The 24,559-nt window shown below is 36.6% G+C and overlaps 1 protein-coding gene across 5 annotated transcripts in view; it reads right to left on the reverse strand.

Annotated features, from left to right (window-relative positions):
* Positions 1-536: 536 nt before the first annotated feature.
* The window catches only part of LOC118267284 (paxillin), a 71,324-nt gene continuing 47,301 nt past the window's right edge, over positions 537-24,559 (reverse strand). For 2 of the 5 annotated variants that reach the window (XM_050703040.1, XM_035581196.2), the window contains exons 4-9: positions 21,916-22,018; positions 11,581-11,800; positions 10,014-10,220; positions 9,696-9,869; positions 9,390-9,620; positions 537-5,149 (exon numbers count right to left, since the gene is read on the reverse strand). In XM_050703040.1, coding sequence (XP_050558997.1) covers positions 4,883-5,149; positions 9,390-9,620; positions 9,696-9,869; positions 10,014-10,220; positions 11,581-11,800; positions 21,916-22,018 — 1,202 coding nt within the window. In that variant the 3' untranslated portion in view covers positions 537-4,882. Of the gene's footprint in view, positions 5,150-8,796; positions 9,236-9,389; positions 9,621-9,695; positions 9,870-10,013; positions 10,221-10,422; positions 10,589-11,580; positions 11,801-21,915; positions 22,019-24,559 lie in introns of those variants that run through there. The other 3 variants (XM_035581197.2, XM_035581198.2, XM_035581199.2) reach the window with 3 other exon arrangements.

The following is a 24,559-nucleotide window of genomic DNA, read 5'->3' on the forward strand; positions in this document are numbered from 1 at the left end:
TAAAAGACATTAATAATGCACGCACACCTGTGTTGGTTCAGTCGCTATCGAGGACAACTGAATCATAAATGAGATATCGATTGTATATTGAATATTGTTATAATATTTGACAATTAATAAGTCGGTTACTAGGTAAGTATAGAAAAAAAAAGGAAATATGGAAATGTAGGTATAAATCTTTTTTTTAAAGTTGCCCGTAGGATTTTCTCCTGTATCGTCGGTGCGTTTACAAATAAGTTCACATATACATGACACCCAGGACCCAGACCCGAAACTACAATTTGTGGACCACACAAAGTGATGCTCCGTGCGGGAATCGAACCCGCTACACGTTGTACGGCAGCCCGTTGCTAAGCCACCGCGCCAACAATGCAGTCAGTATATGTGTCAGTAAATGTTTTTATAGGTATCCTGATTTGAGTCTAAAGAACAGCAGAGTATTTTTAACGTGTAGTATGGCATATGACAAAATAATAATATCATTCTGTGGCTCCTAACCATCCCAATGGGACAAAGCGACAAATAAAACGACAGCATTAAAAAAACATTAAATATATTTGTTAAAATATTACAGATTCAATAAAATCGTGTCTCGTAGATTACATAGTCGTCCGTACAGTCCTATTTACTAACTACCAACATTATTGCGAGTTCATCATCCGCCTACCATTGTTATCAAGCTGAATGAAGCGATAAACTAAACGCCAGCCCTCGTCCACGGATATTTGAAGTTTAAAGCGTTTGTATTTAACTAGGCAAGGTATTGACGTGCAACATGTAACGCTTACGGCGCATTCCAATAAACTATGGATCGGTAGATGTGCCTACGAGCCGTAGAATTTTGACACATTTTGTATGGAGCTTATGTCAAAATTCTACGGCTCGTAAGCAAATTTACCGATCGGTAGTTTATTGGAACGCGCCGTTAGCATGTTGTGCAACGTAGCATCGTTCTATGGAAAGAGATAAACAAATTGTTACGCAACAATGTACAACACCATGTTGCACATCAAATGTTGTTAAGTTAATACGGAGCTTTAAATGTTTAAATTTTGATAAACACAGCTATAAATTACGGGCTTTCGATGTTTTTTTCCTCATACTATAAGGAAAATATTAGAATAGAATTTGTTTTGCAACAGATTTATCCTGTTAATAATTGAATTTTGTGGTATTTTGTCCGTCAATTTATTCTGACTTACTATGCAGTTGACGTAACATCGTCACCTACGAAGTTAGTTCATCAAAATTATTATTGAAACAATTTATCATCAAGATATACATTGATAGTTTTTATTCGAGGAAAATAAGTTGAATTGACAGGACCATTTTCGACAGTGGCGCCGTCTATGGATCGCGAAAATGTTTACCCCTAATTAGCGTTGTAATTTAACAAAGAAATCTAGTTATCCTGTGAGCGCGGGCCGTAACAAGTCGACCGATAAGTTTGGCACTTACTAACGAGCTTCGATAAAATAAAAATGGGAGTAATAATAATAAAAATATAATAACAACGTAGCAAATAACTGTACAGCCGTAACGCTAATGGAAGATACAGAACTTAGAGTAATTGAGTGATTCTATTATGTGCTGAAAGCGTATAATATAAACATAAATAAAATGCAATGTAAAACTATCGGATTGTCATAACACAGTACGTTTACGTTTACTAAATCTTTCCTAGAAATACGCGACGGAATTATATGTTATCCTTTGTAGGAATTGGAACAAATACTATTAATAGTGATAACTGCAGCAGGCTAGCAATTTGAATATTATGTAACTATTTTGTTTTATGTCTTTGAAGTAAGATTCAAAATTGGTTGTGTGGGTTTGAGGAAGTATTATCCAAAATGAAGAATATCTAAAGCATTTGTTATCAATATCAACAGATAATTATGCAAAAATAAATATTCAAAAGGAAAAATCTAAAATGACACATTATTTTTTATACTTTAATTTCATTTTCCATTCACAACAACTCAAAAACCGCCTCAAAATCGACATTGCAAGCAATCAAAAATAATCTTTGATAGCACAAACCCAGAATTCAATTTCAAATAATTCCATCGCGTATCTCTTTCACAAAATTCTTTAAAACCAGCAATGCACTAAGCCTTACATCTAAGAACTAAATGTCTGAGACACAATAATAGCACTATTTGCAATAACATTTCCAAAATTTGTATCCTATCTAACGATTTTAGTATAAACACTAGATTTTAGAATTAATTAGTTCGAATCACATGCACTAGTAAGAGCTATGGTCACTATAAAGACAGTGTGAGCTTTTTTACAGTTTATTTGTGAAATAGTCCGGTCAAATGTGATCAAAAACTTCGGAATGAGAGATAATAAGTTTAGGTTATAAAAACTTGGTATTTTCCTGTGTCTTGAGTCTGTTTCCAAATTCTTTTTATACCTAGACTTGCAGACCCAGTGTTGGCCAACTGCGCAGTCTCACTTATAATTAAGTATGTCATTCCACTAAGATTTGACTGGACTAATAAAGTTCTACAATTTGTTTTATACATTTATTAATACGTTGGAACTACACATTTAATGTAATGTATTTAAGGTCGAAAATCTTGTGCGTTATAATAGTTTTTTGTACCTTGAAATAGATTTATTAGAAGTAGACTGTTCATTCAGTATTACGCGTCGTAATGTACATCTCTGCTTACCCCTTCGGGGATAAAAGGCGTGACGTTGCATATAGACTGTTCATAAAACAATTAGAGTAAAATTATATACTTTTTTATTCAATTCCACAGTGAAAAGTAATGTTTCTGCGACGTCAAAATTTAATATCTATTTCTATACGAAATAAAGTCTACTTTAGCGTGCATTTTTATATAATTAGTTGAGCCGAAAATTTAGGCCATAGTCATTATTTATTTATCGATAATCGATAGTTATAAAAATCATTGTTTATCATCGTTCAGGATTCTTGAAATAATAAGATAAGGCGTATTTCCAACTTTAATAATACACAATATAATTTTATCTTTATTTATTTGATATCTTAAGATATTATAATGGAATTATTCTACAGATAGGTAAAAGGAAGCCCCCAAATAAAACTGATGATGTCATATTTAATCATACAATTTTGTGTAAACAAGTGTAATAAATTATTTTTGTCTACACCATACCATACTTTAATAATTTGGAATAATGAGTACTTACCTGTTATTTTTTTTAAACCCGATGTTTCTGTCGGAACGAAGCGGTCATGAGGTATTTTTTTCTGTCTGGTGATAGCTAGAAGACTGGAAAGTGATAAAAGGCTGCTTTTATCCTTTGTATACACAAGTGAAACCGCAGACAGAAATCTAGTTAAGTAATAGTTATAGAACCAAACCCAACTAACTTTGCTACTATGAAAAATGGTGTGAGTTTTCAATTTTACATTCAAATAACATTTAAAAGAAATTTAAAAAATACACAATAGTTTTTAAAGTTATCATAATCAACCACTAGTAGTTTTAAAATCAGGCTTAGTGGTGCACTATTGGGTTCTCGCTCGAAAGTATTTAGCTGTAAGCTAGGCTTCATTGTATCGATTTGCACTCGTTTTATCGTAATAGCGGAGTTTTATCGTTGAACTCCAAGGCCGCACACAGTTATCGAGAGTCATTAAAGAAATTTCTAGTATTCGAATACATATGTTATGTACTCGCGTTTAATAGCTTTAGACATAACATTACATTGTGATCGTTATATACAGAGACTAGTTATTAACCGCTGCTTCGTTCGCGTTGTGGATGTAAAATTTCTATGTCTCTCTCCGGACTCATAAACATCACCAGAAGGGGAAAAATCAGCCAATGACTTCCGTTTAAGGCGAGGCGATAGGGAGTATCAGTCTCTTACTGACTAAAAACCATCCCGTTCCTACTATTGCTTTTTCAGGTAGAGCCCCGGTAAGCTAGGCAGTCCGCTGCTCAATTGTCTCCTTGAGAAGTGAAAGAAAGACTAGGAAACATAATTTCACGTTTATTAATTAAGCAAGGAAAAAAGGATATTAACTTTTCGCTAATTAGATTATTAGTCTTTATAATAATAATAGATTTGAGGGGGGAAAATTGTCCGGTAACTTCTCCCGCCTAGGGTGAGGCGAGAGGGAGTGTCAGACTCCTACTGACTAAAAACCACCCCGTTCCTACTCTTGCTTTTCGAGCCGGAGCTCCGGTAACACGCTAGGAAGTCCAGAGCTCCGGGTCGGACCTACAGTTGTTAGTAATCGTAATATTGTTATCTAATTGTAACTCGTTATCAGATAGGGTGTTTAACTGATGCCTAAATAGATAAAAACAGGACTTTCCTTGACGCTTACTGATAGAACAACCCGTATTACCAAGTGTAAAATTATTAATACATTAAACAAAATTATTTTCTTGTGTCATATTAAAGTTGGAAATTCTAATAAGAATAACATTTATTTATCCAATTGGCTCTTTTATCTTGTCGATAAACACACATTTGCACGCACGTTCAAGGTTAAAAATTATCATATTTCATACATTTTGCTTGAGACATCAAGAAAGGGAAACGTGTCAACTGATTTCTATTCCATAAATATACCTTAGTTAGTTATATCTTTACATTGTTACGACGTAAATATTTTCTTTATATAATATCATACATTTTGCATGTCGTATGGCACTAGCGCGACTCACAGTCGGCACAAAGTTAATTACATAATTAGAACCACATAATTTGAACATACAATACAATTAAAATACTGCAATAAATCGATATCATCGATTCAGTCACAGCACTATTTTTACTTTTTTAATTATTTAAATATCGAATGCTCACAGTTTAAAAGACCCGCCATCTTGTTTAGTGTACTGTGACGTCATAACAGTTTGACAGTTTAACCAAAGAGTTTGTCAAAGCATGTGTGGCAGTAAGGTTTATCATTTTGTTCCTTGAAGGTGCCTTTATTGAGTTGTCTGAGGCAGAAGGCGCATACGAAGTGTTCAGGGTGGAATTTCCTGAACATGGCTGTGATGCAGCGGCCAGCGATTGGTTTGTGGCAGCCGGCACAGAGGGAGCCACGTTTGCCGTGGTAGTGGGTCTCGCAGTACGGCTGGCCTTCGTGCTCGAAGAACGATCCTCCATGGAAGGGCTCGCGACACTCCTGAAAGGAAAAGAGTATTTTAAAATGAATTTTACGAGTTATAATACATTTTTGCTTACTACATTACAGTACAAATTAATAAGTTTCTTAGATAAGATGACATAAGCAGGAATCAACCATGAGTCGTCTCATTTGATTCAAAACAGTATAATTGAATATTTTTAATGATTGGGACGGAAATAATCCATGGAGGATGTAATAATAAAGGAAATGACGCCACAATTATTGTTTATTGATGTTTGCATGAGCTCATTCTGATATGTCTGATGATAATATCTGTTATTAGATATTAGATACAGTCAAGGACATTATTGCGGATTTCAGTTATACATAATACTATTTTAAGACACTGTAAACAGGATTTTGCTAGAGAGGGATGGTTCAGGATAAACTGATGAATATAGGAGGTCAGAATTAAAGCATGCTCAAAGAGTTGTAAACTCGACTGAACGGTTGGTGCGGTGGCAGGGCAACCGGCTGGCAAGCAACGTGTAGCGGGTTCGATTACCGCACTTAATTTTTAACTAGGTGTGATGTGTGTGTGTGTGTGTGTGTGTGTGTGTGTGTGTGTGTGTGTGTGTGTATTGTGGTCGTAAAAGCGGCTGAGGCACAGGATTATAGTTTGGTATAACGTTTTCTTCAAGAAATGAAAAAAATGATTTTTTTGTAATAAATGAAAATAAGGTCTTTGAGTACAAACAAAGCGACGCAGAGGGCGCTGCATACGCTTTTGGGTAGCAGACACTAAATTAAATGATATTAAATGATTAAATGATTAATAGAGGATTAATAGAGGATTGATGTTCAGGGCATTATAAAAAAATATAAAAATAATAAAAATATATTTTTTCTCACTAAAACTCGAAAACAGCAGGACCAATTTGACCAAATTTGGTCTTGAATTATTTGTGGAAGTCCAGAGAAGGTTTAAAAGGTGAGATACAAATGTTTAAGGCGTTACGAAGCTAGTAAAATATGTATTCATTTTATTAGTATAAAAATAAACCTTGGCCCGATACCAATACCTAATATAATAAAAATGTTAGGTCCATAACCTTTCTTAATTTAATATACATTGTATGAGGAAGAGAAATGAACTGAATCGCGGTAGCCGCCATTTTGTAAGCACATACTTTTTTATTACAAATATTTATAAACAAATCAAGGTATATGAAAATCTGTTTTATATCGAGTTCGGGAACGTTTTACGCAATATTTTGGTCTGCGTTGAGTTAATACGTAATTACTAACTCATTTTTTTTTAGAAAATATTGTTTGATTATGGAATGAAAGATAGTTAAGAAGATTAATAAGCTATTCAGAATATTTTAAACATGACCTGTAAAGTGGTTTTGTATTGAATTTGTTATTCGTAGATGGTAATATAAAATTATTATGAAATAAAAGAGTCAATAAGTTGGAAGTTAACTTTTGCAGATTTGACAGTCCTTTAGAAAAGGGTAAAAATATTCTTTAATATAACAATTTAACCAATAAAAAATAACCATCAAAGGAAACTAAATTAGCAGATGGTTTAAACCAAACGTTTTCAATATTTATTTCCATTATTTCTGCAAATTATCTATTTGGTAACCCGAATAATTTTCAACACACATACAATAATCAACTGGGCGAAAAAATAATAAGCTGTCAAAATCTTTACATAATAAATTCACGAATGAATAACTACGTCATCGGGCGTTATTTTCATTTGCTGGACAATTATCGTTTGGCGGGAATCCATGAAGATGTCACATTATCGCGACGTGAAAAAAGAAAACACGCTGTATATGTGTAATGACGTGAAAAATTATCGTGTCAAACAGCTACATTAGAAAACGTTGTGTAATTATTTTGTGGGTAATTTTTATTTACCTATTTACCTGATATGTTATGTAATCATTTATTTAGTATATATTTATTTATAACACTCTAAAATTATATTTTTAAACATTACTTATAAAAATAAAAAACAAAATAACATTTAAAAATATAAAAATAGGAGCCGACCAGTAGCGGGAGCATGGTCCAAGCTACCGGTGGTTAGGGCTCCAAAGACAGAAACCTCCTCACAATACGTGCCGTTTCGAGGAGTACTGCCTTCTGCATCAGGCCCTTGATCCATCCGCCTAACCCCAGCCTCCTAAGGTGGTTGTCGAGGCTGTTGGGTATTAATCCGTTGGCCGACACGACTATCGGCACAACGATAGCCGAATCCACATTCCACATGTCGACAACCTCGTGAGCCAAGTCAAGATATTTTATTTGTTTATCTTTTTCAGCTTTCACGAGGTTCTCGTCATGAGGGATGGTGATATCGATTATCATCGTGCGGCGCGCTTGTCGGTCTATCACCACTATATCAGGTTTATTGGCTACAATAGTCCTGTCAGTGATGATAGATCGATCCCAGTACAACGTGATATGGCCGTTTTCGAGAACTGGATCGGGCGCATACTTGTAGTATGGAACCTCAAACTCAACAAGTTGGTAGTGCAAAGCAAGTTGCTGGTGGATAATCTTGGCCACCTGATTATGTCTATGCAAATATTCACCATTAGCCAAACGACCACAACCAGAAATTATATGTCTTATGGATTCACCAGGACTATGACATGCCCGACATATGTCAACGGTCCCATCCTTAATAATATATTTCCGGTAGTTATTCGTAAGGATAACTTCGTCCATAATTGCAAAGACAAATCCTTCAGTTTCTCCAAAGAGATTACTGAATCGTAGCCAAGATACGGACGCCAGAAAATCTACACTGGGTCCATGAAGGGCCCGGAAGAAGCGTCCGTGGAGCTCCTTGCTATAATAGGCGAGGCGAGAGGGAGTGTCACACTGTTCCTACTCCTGCTTTTTGAGCCGGAGCCCCGGTAACCTGTTAGGCAGTCCGCAGCTCCGGACGTGTACAGTGTAGTTACTATAATATTACTATTGATATTTAATATAGCATTTACATTACACAGTTAAATTAAGATTTTACAGTTATAAGTATAACAAATTGAGACTGTACTATGTTTTTGTCTATCACAGCTTCATAAGTAATCTCATTTCATCCCATTTGCGAAGAGCATCTAACTCTAATTTGCTCAGGGCTTCATAACACACTAGCTTAAGAAATCTCAAACCAATACTGTCAATAATAAAATCTATTTTCCCAAAACAATAAAACGTAGAACGCAATAACCCGACGCATGTATTAGAAACATGTTAGCATTACGCAATAGGCCTGGCTCGCCATTTCACAACAAATTCAACCTATTTTTACTAGAACATTAAACTTGCCATTTTATATTTTACCCTTTATCCAGTATAAGTTCGCGTAACGACGGGGTATTAATAGATAGAGTAAAAATAGTTGATTCCGAATGGCCCATAAACAAACCGCTGTGATTACAGGCAGCCTGTGTGGCTACAGACGCGTGTGACGTCACTATCTCCACTATATTTAGCGTATTCCGCAGTCGCGCGAGAAATCCTATCTACACGGCGCGAGCGCAGACACTTGACCTGCTCCACAATCTCGTTGCATTTTTAACGTCCTTCCCTATGCAACAACAATGAGAGCCGAAAGGTCATTGTCATGCGCGTACGCACGTGACCTTGAATGCCTATCAGAGGGCACGTCCGTAATCTCATATAGTTTGTATTGTTTTTTTTTCTTAATATTTATTTTTGTTTTTTGTGTATTTTTTTTTTCATTCTTTCTCTTTCATTTTTTTTATTTTTGTTCTCTTTATTATAAACCTTAGCATTACAATAATATTACAAAAATATATTACATAAATTAATTTCCCTATCAAGTACTAAAGACTAGTGTTGTTCCATTTTTGTGTGTGTGTGTGTGTATGTAAATAACATCTGTGTTTGTGTGTGTGTGTTTGTATCATACGCTTGTGGTTCATAACGACGAGCATAGCTGTAAAAGAAATTTGGGGAGGGCATTCATATTGAGGGGGAGAGGGGCATATGTGACGTCATCCTTTATTCATCCTCATCGACTCCGACGCATTTGGGGCATACCGGCTTTCCTTCCATGGCATAGAAAGATTTGCCTTTGACAGCCTTTTCGCAGTCCTGTGAGGTAAACATTGCATTAGACATTCTGTATCTTGAGTAACCAAAAGCTTGGGGACTTTTGAATATTCAAGAGAGATGGTATACTTGACCTGGCGTATTGTGAAGATCAGCCAACTGCGAGGGTACCTGTGGTAAGGAGAGCGATACTGACCTTGCAGACGAAGCAGTCAGGGTGCCATTGTGTGTTCAGTGCTGAGATGTAGTTCTCCATGATGGGCTTGTTGCAACCGCCGCACTTGGGCGCGAACATGTCGAAGTAGTCGTTGCGGCAGTATGGCTTGCCATCCCTCTCGTGGAAACCATCCTCACCAAATTGCTGGCCACACTGGGCACAGAAGAAATGTTCTGTGTGCCAAGTTTTTTCCAGAGCTGTTACGCATTTCTGAAATTAAAAAGAAACCTTAGCGCGATGAATTTTGAATCCCAATCCGAATTGTGTAACATGTCGGAAACTAACGTCGAGGATTGGTCCGTTGCAGTAAGCACATCTGGGCGAGAACAGGTTGTGGTAGTCAGGCTCGCAGTAAGGCCTGCCATCGCGCTCGAAGAAATTCCTGGTGCCCAGCTCCTGGTTGCAGTGAGCGCAGGTGAAGTGCTCGGGGTGCCACGTGCGACCCAACGCGGTGATGACCTGCAGCACATAACAGTTCGTCAGTCACTATTTTAATAAAATCACTTCACACTTTTGGGAGCAGAATTGGATTTCACTGTTATTTTCAGTCCTGTGTGGTAATGGAGCGGTCGAATTCTGCTCCCGTCGCGGTTGGATATCCACCTGTCCGACGATGGGCTTATCGCAGGCGTTGCAGCATCCCTTCTGGGGGGTTTGTACTCCTTGGCGGCTCATGTCTGCTCGGAGAGATCCGAGCATATGCTCTAGAGAGGCGGACTCTGGTTGCCGCGGGTTGCTGCGGTAGTGTTCCTGCCACGCACGCTTTTCGCGATATACGTGGGTACCGCTTTCACCTCCTGTGCCGCTCACCTGGGGAATGACATAATTTTTATTAAAAGATTTCCTATATTGCCATTACGAAACATCAAGTCCATGAACTGAGTAGGAATGGCAAAACAGAAAATGGAAAATGTAGCTTGGGATTGAACTTGAATCTTGTAATTGGACTTGATGTTCGAAAATAATCCAAGTCCAAGTAAAAGATCGAAAATGTATCGCGATCCCAACGTACAGAAGTAAACCCGGCCGTTCGTGGTGGATTGGAGCGAATGCCGTCCGAGTGAAATGTTTGTCTATGTACTCTAATATTATAAGCTCGCGCCCCCACCACGCCTGTGATGTAATGCTGGGAACTATCTTTAGACGACGGGCGGTGCGCGAGTGCGAGGGAGACGAGCCGAGCGCTGGAGGAACGGCTTCTAGCGCGGCTGGAAATAGCCGTGGACCAAGAAAGGCGAGTTGTAAATATTATAATAAACGGAAAAGAGGAGACTGCTGTAGTGCAGTGTGCCGAGGTGGCCGTGACAGATGCCGACCGATATTGGACCTTAGGGTGGAGATGACTCACAATCACTTCGTATTACTACAGCAACGAATCGTAAACTCAGCCGGAACGATCCACTAAATTATAAATTCAAAGTTTATTCAGTAAATACGCTTTCATGAATGAAAAATGCTGTGATAACAGGGGAGGGTATAAACAATGGTGTAACGGCGGTTATTGCGTCGCGTGCAGCTCCGATATCTTTTTGGCAGCTGAAGTGATAATCAACTATCCTTTATTTTACAAGTGACCTTGTACTGCGCTGTAATTTGTACACAAATTGCAATTAATGCCACATGTTCAACAATTATCATTAACAATTAGACGAAGATGTACATCTTGGGGACATTTAAATTTGGGTCATTGCTTAACCAAAAAGGTTGGGTTCAGGGATGAACCAAATTGTTCTAGTGTTTAGGAAGACGAAGATGAAACATAAATGATATTACATTAAATTTACGACCATGTGTAAGAGATCAAAAGCCCTCTGTCCTAACAGCTTTTGGAGTTTGGAGTAAATACGTTACATCTTTGTGAATTTGCGTCAACGTAACACATAATTCATTATGATTATTGTAATTTACGGCTACAAAGAACGTGTAAATGCTGTTGTAATAGCTACTTCTGTTAAAATATATGTATGGCAGAAGATCTTGTTATCTCAATACATATTTTGCACAAGTCTGACTTAGATATTTTTGCTTAGGTACAGAGACATCTAGTCACTTTGGATATTCTTCTCTTCTTAATAGCAACATCGATTTCAAGTTTCAACCCAAAAAGTTAAGACTACGAGTTGCATACAAATCACCATGTGTTCCTCATGTTATTATGGTTTCCACTTACTTTGAAATCAGAGAGCGAAGCCATCAGATCATCAAGTTCTTTAGTAGCGTTGGAGGCGTGGTGATGATGACGCACAGTCGAGACGGTCGGTGGTGGTTGTTGCTGGGACTGCGCTGGTTCCACCACTGTCTCCTGGACTGTCACGGTCACCTGCTTGGTCCCTGGTCTGGGGAGAGTGCCTCCCTGTGATGGCGGGGGAACGGGAGATGTTGAGGCGCGGCTGGTGACAAGAGAAATGATTATGGTTAGTTTTTATGTGAGGATATGTCTTCAAGGTGTTGAGTGTGAATAATGGTGCTTTTCCATCAGAAATGTGCTGCGGATGCGTTTGACTTCCACCAATCATATTCATTGGTACACATAGCATAGCACTGGTGGAAATGGACTCAGCTTAGCTGTTTTCATATGGAAAGACACTGTAATGGATGACTTCCCTACTATCTATACATCGTATACTCGAGCTGCGTATCTTCCTCGCACAGCTACATAGCTAAGTATTAGTAGAAACGGTCACATAGTTTCACAGCTTTGCTATTATGTCTTCGTAGCATAGCTACATAGCATATCTCTGGTGGAAAAGCACCCTAACTGCGGCTTTGTATACGGTTTATGAGCCTCTGCCTCCTTCTGGTAGCTAAGGGATTTAAAGGAATGACAGACGGGATGGGTTTAGAAATATCATATCAAAACACATTTTATTCAGTACTTTTATTACCAGTAGTTTTAATTAATAGCTTTTCAGCCGCGTCACCAATAAATTAATTATATTCACTCGATCATGGTGAAATTTAATTTAAATCTATTTATTGTTGTGACGCCACGCCCTGCATGGTCGCCACTCGTGATTGGTGGACATGTCACGCGTGTGTTTACAGAAACTAGTTATAAATTACTCCAGTACGAGTATGTAAAGACCTATTAGGTTGGCTTGCGAATGCATTGCGTCTTAATTCCCTAAATAGCCGATTGTCCTTCCAAAACGATTATTTATTCTGTAGATGATGTGTGCCACGGTTGTGTACATTTGTTACTATGGCTTGTGCAGGGACTGATTTGAAAGATATTAAATGTAAATATGGATTGCTTTCTTCAGAGGCCTTAGTACAAGTTTGTTTTACGTTAAACGAGAGCGCTTTCGGGACTCTTGATTGGTTGGTTAATTCGCGCCGGCCAATCACGGCGCCGAACGCGGCTCGTTTCGTTTTCATTCAACTCAAAGCAAACTCGTACTAAGGGTACAGAACTGAATCTATTCATAAATAGTAGGAAACTCAACTTTTCTCGTTTTCACTGACGAGATAAGTGGATCCCACATTTTCCTGGTTTACAAATTATTGTCAGTCATACATGTTAGATTGCATTTTTTTCTTGATTTCACTATATTATCATCATCAACTGATGGACATGACCTCGTCATAGCTCTAAGTAGCACTAAATCCAGAATAATCGAGGGCTTTTAACCCGTCAGTGAGCGTTTACAAACATTTCAGTCGAGATCTAAGTGAATGAACAGTTTCAACTAATTGTACTTACTCTAGTTGCATTCAACTAGAAATAATACATAAAAAATAGTCATCCATGCATCGACAGTTTTCTTATCGAGAAAGATGGACAAAATAGTGTATATTTATTCGACACAAGATGTACATTCTTGATGAAATGATAAAAGATCGCTTTTCCGTTTAACTGGGTTATGCGTATGTTAAACACATAGCGTGTTTAAAATACATACATAACCACACGCCTGTCTCCTATAAGCGTAGGAAGAGACAACGCCAATTGCTACGAATCTTACATACTTCTTTCGTTTCATTAAAATACAATTGGATATACTGAAAGTTTAATTTAACTCCTTGTAATCAAGAGTCAAGATCGATTCTTTGATCGTTTGATTCCTAATTCATCCCTTTGAAGAAGAACTGGGCAAGGGCCATTTTCCAAGCCCGCCTCTGTCCCAAACTAATACGTTCTAGTAAATAATACAACACATACATTTGGTACTCGTAGAAACTCAGCGGCAGGTGCGATTACCGTCCGTTAGCACATAAATACTAATTAGCCAGCGGAAACGTGCGCAAGAGTCGCTCGACCATGCCAAAAACAATTATTTTACATTGTCAACCTTTGTTGGGTTTTTGAAGAAATTTTGATTTATACCCGTGTGGATAGTAATGTGTTAAATGTCAAACTGTTTGTTAGGTACGTATGTAGTGTAGGTTCAAAGTTTTGAATCTATGAGTTGTCTGGAATTGATATACTGAGGAAAGAATGACTGGTGCCAATTTGTTCACATACATATGTCTACTGAATGTGAAATATAGTAATTTAATGATACACATCATTCTTAGTACCTTATTTTTATTTTCCAAGTATTTTTTTATGGGTTACCGAACAACAGCAACTAAAACTAAACTCTGAGAAAGACCAATACTTCTCCAATTATGCTGAACATTTTAATAGAAATCCTCGCAACCAAATATAAGCCTTCACTACCTCGAACCTCGATCCCAAGAGCAGTAATGAACATTTTAATAGAAATCCTTCGCAACCAAATATGAACCTTTAGAATAACCCCAACCTCGATTTCTATAGAGCAGTAATGCATCAATTCTGGCAAGCTAATTAAAATGCCATATTATGACATCAATGTCAGGGCGGATTCTAATCCATAGTGCAATACTTCAGTCGCCCGCAAAATATACGACCTGCAGATGATTTGTACCTAGTACTAGACAACAAGCGTTCCTATCATAAAATATATCTGCTGTGACATTTATATAGCTCTTGTATTTACAATAATGTACATTTTATTGGCGTTTCGCTTTCAGTTTCAACCATGTTTTTTTTAGTGTTATAGGTATATTGGATTTTGACTTAAATGATTCTGTAATTGATATTTTAAATACAGCATATACAAAAATGGCAACGCGTCTGTAAATACTCTGGTTTACTGGTGCTGACGTGCATTAATCGCTTACCGCGATCTGTCTATTGGTTTTCTGGCCTACTACTGGCTGTCGGAATAGGGGCAAACGAGCATACGGATCACCTGATGGTAAGCGATCAGCACCGCCCATGGACACCCGCAACACCAGAGGAGTCACAAGTGCGTTGCCTACCTATCCCTTAAAAATACAGATGCACACAACTACCTAATATTCCTGATCACGAATTTATTGAGATTGGCGATCCACTGCTTCGATAGCATGGTAGACATTTTGCAATTAAAAGCTGCTCATTGTTAACTCAGCACCAAATACGCAATAACTCATAATTTGCTATAGGTAATGCATTAGGGCAACAATTGCAGAGCATTGACTTGCAATGCGAATTACTACGCAATATAGATTAAAACATCCATTTGAAGTTCAATTACCTAAACCGTGAGTTATTGAATCGCGTTTCATTTTACTAAGTCTGGATTATATCATGATTTCTAATGCTGGTATGATGTAGTTGTTCTAAAAGCTTATTAGGAGTTCTAAACTTCTCTGTGCTCAATGTGGCTAACATAGAATCCTATGTTACCAATATCTTTGGCTATGGCCCAGACGAAACATTGATATCGCTTGCATATTTGTGTTGTAACTCCAGAGAAAAAAAAGTGTTTATTGTATAACATTCGATTTCAATGTCAACGTATTTTTCAATTCTACATAATAATATATTTATTACGCCGCACTGGATCACAGTATATCGGTCGATTATATAAAAATAATTCAGTTCAACGGATATCGTGGACCGCTGCCAAACTGCGATGATGAGATATTGCTTGAAAAAATACACGTCGGTATCTTATACTAGTTGTGATAGGGCTACGATAAATAACATTAAACTGTAGCGGATATCAGCCGATAAAAGCCTTGAAATCTATAAAGATACTTCCTACAATTTTGCTTTTCTAATATTTGACCTAAAATTTTATTTTTGAAAGACTTCTTTTGACCCATATAGTTCGAGAGTAGAACTGTAATCAATAACTGTCTCGAAATTAGGTCAACTTGTGAAGTGACTGGAGCTTAATAACAGACACGACTAACATCATAATTATTGTAACGACGTAACGTAACGTCTCGCCTTTTTATACCCGAAGGAGTAGGCAGACGTGAGAGAGACTGTACTATGTATGTATACATCCACTTTGCACTATTTGTATTATAAGGTATATAATTGCACTATTTGTATTGTAAGTCACATGTAATAGAAGGTTAGCCTATTGCCATACACCGAGAAAAATTCCACACTCCTTGCTACTACTGAGAAATTTTCGAAAATCCGAAATATACCCACCTGTTCTTTGCCTGAACCACGAATCGAACCAGAGACCCCTTGCCCGGCCAGTCGCAATTGCGACCACTCGACCAACGAGGCATAACTCTTGAATTTTAGTGTAAATGAAAATAATGCTGAAGATTTCCAGACCAGAAGTTTTGAGGTTTTTGAGATTTCGCACCAAAACTCCTCAACTACGTGCACTGGTATATAATATACTCGTACGAATAAAATGGTCTACTCCCAAAGTAGTAAATCTAGTACGTTTTGACGGAATTCTATGTATTGTTTTATTATTTTAAGACCACTGCACACGAAACAGTGGAATACAAATAATTTCGCGCATTTCAATATTTTGACTGTTGGAATTTTGTAGTTTACAATAGTTTTGTAAATATGAAAAGATTTGCTTTTTGTTTATACTGAAACTCTACTCAGTGTAATTATGGTCGATACGGTTGGTAACTTGCATCTGGTTCGCTTTACAGGTACTGCTATATTTAAAGAGATCTGAGGTCTGCCTATCAGGTGGGAAGGTACAATTTTAAAGAAGGAAATATATATTTGAGTGCTTTAAGTATTTAAATGCTCAGCACGTTGTGAATTTGATGTTCTGTGTAATGTAGTAGGTAGCTATAGGGCATCCCTCCAGCTAGATGGAGTGACGATGAGTGACGCAAAGTGCCTGGCAGTGGTCGAAAATCGAGATCATTGGCGGGTGTCCCCCTATTACATGGGACTTATAACACAAATGTAGATAGATACCCTTGTCCATCAGTTTGGATAGAAGTGGGCGGAAAGGCCAGTGATGAACTAACAAATGCTTATTCAACAAAACATTGCACCTTTCTATCAATTTATCAAACTCAATTATCTACACAACTCTTCAATTTGAGAGAAACACAACCGTCTCTCAGGATGTTGTTGAGTGTGGCCACAGTAAAGGGGCGCTTATAATAACAAAACAGTGGTGGTGACGTCACTCGTACTATTTCTGCGGCCGTTACAAAAATAGGTAGCAGTTTTCACACGGCCCAGTCGACGGCCCACGGACCGATACACTATCTCGTCACGATATTTCTTGAGGTTCCGTATAGGAAAACTCTTATTTTTTAACACATATGTGTTTTGAAATGATGAACCCTTCTTGTTTTGCAGGGGTGACAAAAATACATAGGTATAGGAACATAGGATGACTGAGAGTATTTTTATTGGGAATTTATTTTCTCGTACTTACAAATTCTATCAAGCTCATTGAAGATGTTATGTATTTTCAGATCAGATCATCTTACAAATGAGACAGTGCACAACGACAGCCGAAAAATAAGATCAAATCGTCATGAAAGCGGAATGTCCGGTTTCATGAAGCTGTGGCGATTTAGTTAAAAGTACAATTACGTTAATCTTGGCAGACTTTAGTTAGTTTAAACTTTAGATTGAAAGATATATGTTACAGGCATAGTTTTACACTGATTCACACACCACCTCTTGTTATAAAACTTTAATATATCAATTAAAGACTACTCTTACTATGAATTTAGTCGTTTCAGGGTCAAAGTCAAATTATTCAGTCTGTCCGTCAGTGAAGCTAGGCGTTCCAAAGTGTAGCTTCGAATGGAGAAGAACGAGAAAGAAACTTCATTCGTTATTTAAAAAAAATACATGTTTACAATTTCTCTGATACATTTTTCCAATCAATAATTCAGATAGTTCATATTACACGAAATTCTCAGGAAAGAAGACTTTATGTGTATGTGGTGTTATTTTCTAATTCTTATATTTTTGCAATGTAGTATACAAAATTTCATGCAGGAACATTCAAACGAAATAACCGTTTAGTCCACTTTCGGACCCTCGGCCCCCATAATTTAAGTTTCCACTCGACCCCCAACTAGGATGTCATCTCGTCCCCCGAGGTCCGAGTGTGGATTTTTATTTTCAGGGAAATTTTAGTTTCATATCGGCCCCTCAAGTACAGTTGCTATAAAAATTATTATCTGTCTACCCTCTAGTTTCATACTTTTTATTAAAAATACCCTACATATAATTTGTATGTGGTTTTACTTCATAGATTATTTGCGTTTTAGTAGTTATTAAGTGATTGACGCATGCACAAGTTCGGATATCAAATATGTGGCACCTACCAAGTACGAGTGATTGTAGGGTACATTTAGAGTTTTTAAATTCTCAGAGAGGAGGACGTGTACTGCTTATAGATGGACTTTAATATCATATCAAGAAAAGTTTAAAAACGGGACATTATATTGGCGGTGTGTTAACAGTGACTTAAAAACTTTTGTAGACGACTGTACCAAATTTTTGTTACCTAATTAGGGGACGAGAGTGGACACGGTTTCTATGTCTGTTCTATGAAAATCCACTTTCGGCCCCCGGGGGCCGAAAGTGGACATGTTTAGGGTCCGAGTTGACACCAATGAGCAAATCTTTTTTTAGTTTCCACTCGACCCCCAACTAGGGTGTCATCTCGTCCCCCGAGGTCCGAGTGTGGATTTTTATTTTCAGGGAAATTTTAGTTTCATCTCGGCCCCTCAAGTACAATTGCTACAAAAATTATTATCTGTCTACCCTCTAGTTCCATACTATTTATTAAAAATACCCTACATATAATTTGTATGTGGTTTTACTTCATAGATTATTTGCGTTTTAGTAGTTATTAAGTGATTGACGCATGCACAAGTTCGGATATCAAATATGTGGCACCTACCAAGTACGAGTGATTGTAGGGTACATTTAGAGTTTTTAAATTCTCAGAGAGGAGGACGTGTACTGCTTATAGATGGACTTTAATATCATATCAAGAAAAGTTTAAAAACGGGACATTATATTGGCGGTGTGTTAACAGTGACTTAAAAACTTTTGTAGACGACTGTTTTGTTATCTAACTAGGGGACGAGAGTGGACACGGTTTCTATGTCTGTTCTATGAAAATCCACTTTCGGCCCCAGGGGGCCGTATGGACATGTTTAGGGTCCGAGTTGACACCAATGAGCAAATCTTTTTTTAGGGGCCGAGGGTCCGAAAGTGGACTAAACGAAAATAACCAATCTCTAAGAACCTTTATCTTTTAAAATAATAGCGTACACGTATTAGAACACTCTAAAACATAGTTTTCGTGAAAGCTAATAAATATTGTTCGCACATACAATTACTCTTCTTAATCTTCTGTCTAGCTTTTTGCTAAGGGAAAATAATCCTAATACCTTTGCAAATAAACTGCATAGAGTTCATTATTTGTCGCACATGAAACTTCCTGTACAATTACTTTGCGATTGCCAATAGTTCTAAAATAATGATAATAGTAATGCCTAATTAAATTACCGACAAACAACAGCTGTGTCGAATCGATTAGTTACTGTTAATGAATCGATTTGCAATTAAAGATCACATGAGTTTTATTTCGGTACGTTTCTGTTTTAAGATACAAGGTCATTGTCATTAGGAAAGACGGTTTTGAAAACAACAAAGCAGATCAAAAGTTGAACATATGAGATTAATGGGAACATAAGCGTGGGAGAGCCATGCTTCGGCACGAATGGGCCGGCTCGACCGGAGTTATACCACGGCTTCACAGAAAACCGACGTGAAACAATGCTTGTGTTGTGTTTCGTTGTGTGAGTGAGGTTACCGGAGGCCCAATTACCCCTCTTCCCAATCTTCTCAATTCCCCAACAACCCTTAAATTCCTAACCCCCAAAAGGCCAGCAACGCACTTGTAACGCCTCTGGTGTTTCGGGTGTCCATGGGCGGCGGCGATTGCTTACCATTAGGTGATCCGTCAGCTCGTTTACCGGCTTATATCATAAAAAATAATTAAATTGAAGATCAAATAAGTAACAAATAAACAAAGAAGTAAATCTTTCCTCGTTCCCTCTTTATAATATCAGTAGAAATTGGCAATGCTATCGCAGACGTCATTTCTTATTAGATATTTTGACATACTGGCTATTTGTATGCACATATTATTGTTGTGTTTGAAACTAAACGCTGTTTGTGTTTGGCTGATGACAAAGTGGAAATATTAAGGAGATTATGGGATTAAACAGAATTGTATTTGAACAAAGTAGCGATGCAAAGACTATAATTATAATGTTTTAATATTATCTATAGACTGAGATGAGTTTCGATGACGGATAAGCGTTTGAATGTTGATGAAATAAAAAGTTAAATAAGTAATGAATTTTAATGATTCCTTTTCATTTATATACATAGCTTATTATTTACTTATTTGATGTAAATAACCATCTACAATCATTTAAAATTACATAGATGATGAATACAATGATGAATATTTCAAAACATGCATGGCATTTAGAAAATATAAAAACGCTTTTAACTTTTCACATTCTTTAAATACTACTTTATCGTAGCCGGTAACCAAAAACCACACACTTGCGGCCATTACAACGGGACTGAAGACTAGATAACAATTTCGTATTTTATTTTAAAGTCATTTCCGAATTGAATTAAACTTCGTTCTTTCTATTTCTAGCAGTGTTTACATAGCTAAATCTATTATTATTTGTAGCTAGATAATGTGCCCGTTAGTTTAAACACATCAAAGTAAACCATTATTTAAATACGATTTTAATATACGCAACAATAATCTCCCTTTTATGCGAATTTATATTAAGTACTTGGCAACTCTACTAAATATTTTTTACGATCGCAACAAATTCTGGCATCAGTTATTTTTCCATAGACAAAAAGGTGTCACTTGTAGTCTATACTCTTCAAATGAAAACTTTTTTCTTAAAACTCCTTGTTGACTTTTGGCCAGTTTAAATGTTGTTTGACGTTCTATGAAATGGCGGGAAAGTAATGGGTGTGTCAACGACCGAAATAATTTCGTAAAGTTCTTGCTGTTACATTGTGTAATGGCTTTATTATTGCGTATTATTAATACTATAATTTTTAATGTGAAGACAATTACATTATTATTGTGAAAAAGATAGATTTCTGTCGCTTAATACGACTGGGCTTAAAGCCAATTTGTTCAGCTAATAAAATAAATTATAAAGTAAAAAAGAAGTGATTTTCCTAATCAATCTAATTAAAAAATAAAAGAGTTTCTATTCAATGAAATGCAAATAAACACACAGTCAAGTCCCATATTTACCTTTTACAACAATAGTACAGAAATTGGTTATTATCTACTTAATCATAGTAATTTGAAACACGATATTTGCCGTAAAGCTGTTTGTCACAACGGTCTATTTTTCAACGAAATAAATTATTTTTATAGTGAAACAGAACGTGGGAACCCACACGTTGGTTATAAATTGTCTATATGTCTTCCACAGATAATATAACAGGTGTGAACATTTTAAGGAACCTGGGTGTGTGGGTGAGGGCGAACCAAGGACGTAGTGTTGTAGGACAAATATTTTCTCACTCTATTCTTATTACCAAATATATTTTCTGCTTTAACTTAATTCCTCGAACTATGGCCGCGCTCAATGGTTTCTTGGATTCTAATCCAATAAGTAAACTGTGCGCGGATGGATGGAAGGAGATTTTGTCGGAATAACTGAAGTACTGCGAGGGTACTCATTAATGTTGTTAATTCCTGTTTTACTATGTCATACTTTACTTTTTCTTTATGTGTAATGTCCATGTTTCGTTTTACTGATAAGATTTCTTCCTTTATCATTTCATACAATTTGAGAAAAGTCAGTATTATTACATACAAACAATGAAATTGCAGCGCTGCTTAATCAGAATCCAAATTACAACCACAGAATGATAAGCAATAATAGCTCGCTCATTAATACTAACTAGATAATACAACTGTAATCTAATACAGCACTATAGAACAATCGTCTCTAGTCATCAGTACCTTTAGCACGAGTTTGCCTTACGTTAAACGAAAACGAATCGAGAGCGCGTTCGGCGCTTTGATTGGTTGGTTTATTTGAGCCGACCAATCAGAGCGCCGAGCACGCTCTCGTTTCGATTACTTTAAACGTAAAGCAAACTCGTGCTAAGGGTACAGGACTTGCAGAATTTGGAAATATGTGGAAAGCAATTATGAATGGTACTCACCCATTAGGCAGGTCTGCGCTGAGCTGGTCCAGGAGCGAGTCCACCGTGGGCCGGGAGGAGGCCGGGCTGGCTGTGCCATTGGTGCGGGCGTAACCATCCGTTACTGGAACAAAACCAATACATATGAGACACGGACTTATGTAGGTAAAGCTATAGGTTTGCTTACTAGACAATAAGATAGAACTCTGACACTACTACGACACCGATTTTGAAAAGATAGGTTGTTAGAACACGCCGTAAAGATATTACAGTAGAGTCCGTTTATAATGACATCGAAAGGAATTGACAAACACGTCATAATAAGCGGACGTCATACAAAGCGTTATGTATAAATGAAAATCTTTTTTATGTAAATATGTATGTATTCAGTATTTTAATACAGAAACATAGTATATTTGCATATGTGTAAGACCATATTAAATCAAAATCAAAAGTGCACGTAATCAGCAGATTATTATAATAACACATACAAGTGTATTTTTTATTGTAAGTAATCTGTAATTTTTGTCTGCTTTTGTTTCTTCATTTTATTGTAAAAACAGACTCTTACACTATTGTGTATAGAAGACATAGCTATAGTCAAATTGTCATTTTCAATATTGCTGTGGACAATGTGGACTCACTGAGATTCAAAACAAAAACTAGGCACGTGCCGAACGTCGTCGGGAATTAACGAACATTATTGAAGGTAAAGAATCGTGCCGGTCATTATAACCGGACATAATTTATTAAAAATGGGTCATATAAAGCGGCATGTCACTGTAAGGGAAGTCATTATATCCGACTTTTTTATAAAGAATTTTATATGAAAACCAAACTTCGTCATGCAATTACGTTATAATAACCGGTTGGTCAATATAGGCGGAGTCATAATAAACGGATTCTTCTGTATTGAGATTCCTTGTTAGGGCAATGTCCTAAATAAACCTATGTAGTTATGTTTTATATTCCATCTGCACCTGTAGATTGTCTCCTATTCTTACATAAGAGGAAACAAATAACCAGAGAAAAAATTGGCACGAATCCCATTCAGCTACAACTACAGTAGTGTAGTTAGGTAATTAGTCTTTTGAGGGAAATTTCATTAAAGCCTTGCATCATTTTCCATTTACAAATACCAGTAGTTAAAAATGTTCTTCAAAAGAATGCTAAGCACAGGAAACTATACGATAAAACCAAGTCTTTGAATTAAAAGTTTCATGTTACGCATTCTACGCATTTCACGGTCATGTCTAACTGAAATCGTAAATACAAACGTTTGTTCCAGCCGTTAATCGATTACTTTATGCGAGTTACAGAGATAAATATACATTGGAATAGAAATAGCTCGGAATACTAGGAATACTGACTAAGTCCTAGGAATTCTCGGCTATAAGCTTAGGCAGAATTGGAATGTTAATATCAACATAATCTCGCGATAATAGTGATTCTGTTGGAAGAATAATAAGCTAAAGTATAGCTATTCATTTGCGCTTGTTTCTTTAGAGCCTAATGACTCTATAATATTATCTCATGATAAAATCGTATAAATTTTTCCACTGTATGCAGTTAATGTATAAAATTTTGATAGCGGATCAATTCGATACCCGTTTGCTCCTTAATTGTGCGTTGTTACTTCCACCAGACTAGGTTATGCTAGGTTTTGCTCGCAGCTTTGCTCGCGTTAAGAAGTATCATTATAATGGAATTTATCAAAATCCTTGCTTACTGTGGGATGCCTACGTCAGTAGTCGTACAGTCAGAGATTATCAACAGTCCATGTCTAAAAATAATTAACAAAACGTCTGAGACCTATCTTAAAACATTTTTCTTCAACCCGACGAAAGATTAATTCACAGGGCGAGACTATATATAAATATCCTTGATAGAAACTTGCCCTCTTCAAATATTTCAATACCAACACGACAAACTTGAAATATATTGCACGACTATTATTTACGTTCACAGAAACCTTGCTAATTGTACTTACAAAGTACACACGGTTTTGGCATCGGAATCGTCATTAGAAGCAGTATTTCTAGGTTCATTAACATTTGGAACGAAACGTTTATGCTTTACAAACGATGTTAACACTAATTTCAGCAGTTTACGACATGTTAACATAAAATTTTCATAAGCTTACATTTGAAAACAAAGTTTTGGTTAGGTATACACCGAAAGTTGCTGTATTTACTCGTTGTGGAATATCTATAAGTTTTAAATAATAATAAGAATAAACATTTATTCTTTCTCTACAAACTTGACATACTTGATACTCTAGATATACATACATAAGTACGTGATACGATATTTTTTTCTAATTTCCGTATAATTATAACATTATCTCCCAGTAGCCATAATCCTTTTAGTATAAACCTTAAATTGAAAACTTATTATCAACTCTAAAAAATATATAAGTAAAAGAAAGTTTTCTTCCTATTACGGGTCAAAGCGTTTTTCAGAAATATAGTAAGTACAGTCGTTTACGAGAAATATAACACAAAAATAAACAGGATATAATAATCTTCAATGTAATTTAAATGTATTTAAAAACGTTTGTTTTGTTTTGGAAAAGGGACGTGACAGGTGGGACGTGGAGTGTTCTTGACGAAACCGTCCAATGCCAAGAGCAGGCCCTTGTGGAACAGTTGTCAGCTGCCAGTAC

This window comes from Spodoptera frugiperda, chromosome 23 (assembly GCF_023101765.2).
Source record: "Spodoptera frugiperda isolate SF20-4 chromosome 23, AGI-APGP_CSIRO_Sfru_2.0, whole genome shotgun sequence".
Lineage (NCBI taxonomy): Eukaryota > Metazoa > Arthropoda > Insecta > Lepidoptera > Noctuidae > Spodoptera > Spodoptera frugiperda.